The sequence below is a fragment of the Cornus florida genome, unplaced genomic scaffold (assembly GCF_030987335.1).
Source record: "Cornus florida cultivar Cherokee Brave unplaced genomic scaffold, ASM3098733v1 CherokeeBrave_3.0.0_Hap2_Chr02, whole genome shotgun sequence".
NCBI classification, from domain to species: Eukaryota; Viridiplantae; Streptophyta; class Magnoliopsida; order Cornales; family Cornaceae; genus Cornus; species Cornus florida.
In genome coordinates this window covers 94,584,177-94,590,278 of record NW_026775572.1, presented here as the reverse complement: position 1 = coordinate 94,590,278, position 6,102 = coordinate 94,584,177, and the positions used below count along the sequence as shown (strand labels likewise).

Here is a 6,102-nt window from a genome sequence, read left to right as displayed (position 1 = left end):
GTGATTATTTTTAAATTTTCTTTATAAAAATTTGTATATAACGCCCCCTTAAAATTATTTTAGTTTCTAAAATTTTCTTTAATTTTTTCTTATTTTCCTATTTCTCTCTTTATATTCCTATTTCTCTCCTTAGATTCCTAGGAATCTATAGAGAGAAATAGGAAAATAAGAAAAAAATAATTGTTCTTCTTTTCTTCTTCTTTATAGTATTTTATTTTTTTTGCAATGTGCCTCCTTGAATTGAAATTCTGACTCTGCCACCGCTTACAGAGCTATTTTTTATCCGAATTAAGTTCATAAGCTCTGTTTTTTGGCTCACGGGAGCCCATACATACACAGTTGGAATGTAATAAAGAGTATCCATTCTATGCCCTTCAAGTACCGAAACATCTTGAGAATTATGATACATCTCATTCAAACTTATTAAATAAATGTCCAATATATGAAGTATTTAATCCTCCAATTATAAATTTTATTCATTAAAATAAATTTAAAATCAGAAAAGGATATTGGCTTTTAGAGCATAAAATGCCAACATCCTTAGTTACAACATCACTTCTTGAAAAGAAAATAAAAAATAAAAATAAAGGAAGAAAGGAAGAATTAAATTTATATGGTTTGCTATTGCTTCAACATAATTACTGAAGTCAGAAAATAGCATGTCATTGTTCTATATATTCATGATCATCTTTTCTTGAAAAGGGCCATTGATGAAAGGATAGATGAAACTCCCGAGCTTAAGAAGGCAATCAGAAGGAATCCTGTAGAGATATTGGCCATGTTAAAGAAATTATCAGCCTTTGATCGAAATTGGGAAAAATCTGTAACGCCGTAATCTTGGAAGTCATCCTCCAAGTCATCCATACGTTTCTTGAGATCCAATGTTGCACCAAATGCTGCACCAACCCCTGTTGCTAATAGGGATAAGAGAACCTGCCCAATCAATGAAATTTATCAAGCTCATTATTATTATACAATAGTTCTGATCCCCGTTATTCAAAGTTGTCACGCAATGTGTCAAGTGTGTATTTAATGTTTTTGTATTTAAGATATTCTTTGTTTTTTTTTTCTTTTTTCTTTTTTTTTTCGGTGTGCATCTTGTATTGTAACTCTAATATTAATAGCGATCAATTCTGTAAGTAGTAATAGATGCAAAGAAAGGGCTATAGACTTCTCTAAAGAGTGTTAAAAAAAAAAAAAAAAAAAAATTGATATATATATATATATATATATATATATATATATATATAGGTGCAAATAAAGCTGACTAACCTTGTCACCATAGAAATCAAAATGGAGAAAGCCACCATGTTTCACTAGGCGCTTCCCCATGCTTACATGGTAAATTGCAAAAGGTATCTGCAAGAGGGTATAGGCCATTCCTATGACTATGGTTGACAACATATACCTGCAGCCATTAATAGATTAAAACCATAATATTAGCTACACACATATATATATAGAGAGAGAGAGAGGGAGAGAGAGAGAGAGAGAGAGAGAAATTGCATGTTTTACCGGTAGGCATAAAAATCCTTGAAGTGAATGGTGAATTTGATGAGATCAACCCTAGCAGTGGCAGAGTCTGACGCTATGACGATGAGTGATATTAAAAGAGCAGTCAAAGTGACGCTTCTCATCACTAGTGTGGCTATTGGCAATGTCTTGGAGGCTCTAGGCTGAGCCGGAGGCAGAGGGGAAGGCTGAGGTAGAGGTGGAGGTGGACGCTGAGGCTCAGGTGGAGATTCAGGCTGAGACTCGGACTCAGACATTCTCTTAAATTTTGTTATCTTGCTTACTATTTTTTTCCTAACCTTTATAGCTCACACTTTTTGTCATTTTCTTCCCTGGCCAGATGTACAAAGCTTGAATAAAATATTTGCTCTGTATAATCATAGTTTGTGTTTACAAGATGGATTTTGGTTTCACATGATGTAAACATAGATGGAACATTGGCCAGACAAGAACTATATTGAAACACTAGATAAATTGAACACAACCAAATCATTTTAATTAATAAAAACTTCTCTTTTTAAACGATAAATCTCAAACTTTTTATTTTCTTTTTGTTGATTTTCCAGTTATATGACATATAAGCTTGATAACTTTTCTCTCGCCTCTCACTAACCCCTTCAGCCGTCGCCCTCTGCCCTTCGTTTTCTACCTTCTCTTCCTTCTACTTCCTCCCCACTCTCTTTCATGGGAGTGGGGAGGAGCCGATTCTTGCCACCCACTGTATAATAAACTCAGCGTATTGTAAGTAGTTGATCAGTGGGTGGTTTCACGCCATTTTGCTATTGTTTGGTCAGATCTACTCCTGCTTAATTGGCTTGTTTTCTGGCTCGACGGAGTGGATCTATTATTTTGTCTCCGGTTAGATATTTGATCTATGTCAGATTTTGTTATTCCTGCCTTCTTGTGCGAGGTTAGGTGGTTTTTCCCCCAGTCGGTGGTGCCTTGTGAATGTAGCCTTGGTGGTGTTATCTTGATGACGGCCTGACCTTTGGGTCACTTCCGCTTGCTGCTTTCCTCCCCTTGGTGGTTTCCGCTGTTGTATGTTGATTTGTTTCTCAACAAATCTAGAGCTTGTTCTTCCGTGTTTTTTTCTTTTGTTGCTTCATGATTTGTTTGTCTTTGTATGGCCATTTTTGACAACTTTTGTTGATACCGTATAATTGTTTTTCTTGTCAGGATAAAATATAATAATAAAAAATTAAAGAAAAAAACACATAAGCTTGATGACTCCGCATTGGAACTCAATCATTGTACAATTCTTAGAAAACCCTCCTCGTCTTTGCTAAACAAGATCAGAAACACCTCTTTTGCATCGATACGGAGCCGTCAATATAATGCGGACAAATTTGGTTTAGTGGTACGAAGCTTCTCGTGGGTTTCAGTGATGGATCGATACATGCTATTGCATATAAAATCACTAATAGAAGTTTAAAATTTTTAATTTCAATACTGGTTAATTTGTTAGAGCTACATGTTGTGTTGGGAAAAAAAGAATTTTGGACTTTTATTAGTGATAATAGCTGCATAAATCTATCTAAAAATGAATTTTTGTATAAAAATACAATCTACGTGTAAAAATAAATATTATACTTAAATTGTAAAATATAGGTGTCGGTTCGATAACTCAATTCACTACTTTTTGAAATAATGAAATAAAATGTGGATATCAATTAAAAGAATAAGTAATTCCTAAAATTAGGTAAGTAAGAGACTTCAATTATCACTGAATATGAAACACTTAAAATTCAAAAATAATATCCAATAGATCCTAAATTTATAACCGAACAATACTTGAAATTTTCTGTTTTTCAAACATTTTAGTAAAAATAATCAACAATAATGAATATTTTGTTGTGACACAAACAAAACTGAATTGTATTGAAAATGGCGTGTGTAAAACCTATACATCTCTTATTATCAGAAATTAACATGGAATTGACCTTTTGGACTTGTAATTGAGATCCAAATTAATTCAAATTTTAAATTACTTTTTTTCTAATTTATGCTGTCAAAAATAAATTAATATAATCGGTTGACGTCTCCTCTTATGTGACTTTAAATATCAAGGATTACAGCAAAAACAGAAGTAATCATGCTGATTGATATGTGAGATTTTTAATTCATGCCAGCTACAAACCTTCAAATGGGTACATTTTTATTTAACATCAGCTTGGCAATTTTGTTCTTGGATTTGTACATAGATACAAAAGAAGAGACAAATTAGCGGACTCATAATTTCTACTTTGCAGTACATACTTCTTAAATATCAACAAAGGTAAAATGTAAGAAAATAATAATGTATTGACTAGAAGAGTTGAAATGTACTCTGATTAATTGTGCTCAAGGGAGACTTTTCAAATTAGGAGTCATACAACCTGTCCATGGAAGCTCTTTAGTATGTGACATATAAATATATAATGTTGGCAATTTCATAATCAAAATTTGATGATTGAGTTTTACTTTTTGTTTATTTTGAGTCTCGATTTTTTGGAGTTAAAATGCAAGTGCCTCTTATCGTTAAATTCATTAAGAACATTATTTAGAATAGGTAAGTGAGTTAGGAACACTCGTGAGTATCTCTAAATTTGGGTATGATAGCTTAGGTTGGAAATAGCATTCAACAAAGTCCAACTAGTTGCACTTCCTGCACCAAATTAGCTCTCGGGATAAGTAGAGCCAGCTAAATTTTCAAGTAGAATGGTTGACTTTGAAGTAGAACTGATTGCATTTCCCTGAAGGTAAGAAAAATCAAAGTTTGGTAACTTTTTTTGTTTTTACCCAATCTTGTAGGACAGTCCTTGCCTGATTTTATAAGATATTTTTGTCTATCATAAGGACTCTCTAATATATCTATAACATATTTCACAAATCATATGAGAGAGTTTTGAGAGATTGATTGCTTTAATTGGAAAAACAAGGGTTTTCATCTTTTACTTATTATTGAAGCTTTTTTATAGAATTTTCAGAGAAATCTTATTATTTATTTTTTAGAGAACACACTTAAAAATACGAGAGTGTTTAGGATGATGTTCTTCTACTGATCATCACAGAATCTTCAGAATCAACATCAGATTACAAGTTGGTCATGTTGGGTTTTGTGGCTTGAATTCAGTGTGTGAGAAATGGTCTGGCAGAAGTGAACAACTTAAAGTTATTTGGAACCAGTTCCAACTTTTTCTTGAACCAGTTGAACATGATAACCCTAATTGAATCAATTCAAGAGAAGACTACTATTTTAGAGTTGAAGACTAATATGGTAACTCCTTATGGACAAATTGGGGAATACTTGTCCAACAAGGAATTTGGTTTAAAGACTCTATAAATACAGATATGTGTGAGAGGTTTAGAGAAAAGAGAAAAGATGTAAGGGGTTTAATGGTAAGTTTTGTGAGGAGAGGTGGGAGTCTATGTAATTCTCAAGTATATAGACGTAACATCAAAAGAGATGATGAATGGGTGAGTGAGGTTTTGAAATCTTGTTATATATTCTCTTCCTTGATTCATACTAATGGAAATCTCTCTTTCCATGGACGTAGCCCTAGACTTAGGTGACCCATAAAAAATATTATGTTGTGTGTGGATATGTATGATTGCTATCTCCATATATGTGATGATGCTTCCGCTGTATATGATGAAGGAGGGATTTAACTCTTAACAAAAGTTATGGCGTCGCAGTTTTTCTCCCCTTCCCTTTTCCCCTCAAGGCTAGGAGAGGAATCCACTCGCAAGCTTTGGTCCCTCGAGGGTCAGTTCGTCGTTATGTACTGGCATTTATGTGCAATGAAGTTGTGATTTGGAACTTATTCTTTATAAGGCCAAATTCAGAGATTGTGAAAGCGTCACCACCTAACTTTGAGTTCTGGTGTGTCAGGTCACCAATGGTTTGAAAGAATTTGGTTTGAATTTTGGGGCCATGGATGACTCGTGGTCTACTTTACCAAACGTTGGATTCGGGGGTTTCTTTACGCTTGGGGAAGGTATTGGCACCCCAAGATGCCCGTACCAAGTATAGTTACCTATACTCTGTGCTAAGTTCCATTTCCATTTATATGATTGTATGACGGTCAAAAAGGAGGTACATGCATGCATTTTCAGTCATTTGGTGGTGGATGGTTGTAACGACCCGACCCGAGAGTCCGAATCGCTATCCAGGTCCTTACTCGAACCCGAGGTTCACTAAAGGCAAAATAGTCAGTATGCACCTTACCAAGAATTAGGAGTCATAATTAAGTCATACTAGTCATTTATAACCACATTGAATCATTAAAGAATTAGTAAATCCAACTTCGGGTTCATCGTGGAACGCTAGGCTCATGAGGGGTAAAATAGTCATTTCAAGTTAAAATTATAAAATGAGATTGATGCCAATGGAAAGGTGGCTCAAAATGCATCATTATAGACTCAAGAATGGCTTAATTTGGGTTAAAAATAACCAAGTTATGATTGTTTGAAGTCTGGTTAATCCAAGCGATTCTGACAACCTCAAAATTTTCTAAGTCTGGGAAAATCCAATCGATCAGATTGAAATCCAATTAATTGGACCGAGAGAAGATTTTAGGGAGATTTCAAAATAATCTAAGTATGGAAAAA

At 34.1% G+C, this 6,102-nt stretch overlaps 1 protein-coding gene across 1 annotated transcript; it reads right to left on the bottom strand.

Moving 5' to 3' along the window:
* Positions 1 to 425: 425 nt before the first annotated feature.
* Positions 426 to 1,769, bottom strand: LOC132296551 (CASP-like protein 4D1). Its single transcript, XM_059794742.1, has 3 exons — positions 1,516 to 1,769; positions 1,234 to 1,408; positions 426 to 933 (listed from the first exon to the last, which is right to left on the bottom strand). The coding sequence occupies exons 1-3, from the start codon at positions 1,767 to 1,769 to the stop codon at positions 685 to 687; spliced, it is 678 nt and encodes a 225-aa protein (XP_059650725.1). The 3' UTR covers positions 426 to 684.
* Positions 1,770 to 6,102: the final 4,333 nt, after the last annotated feature.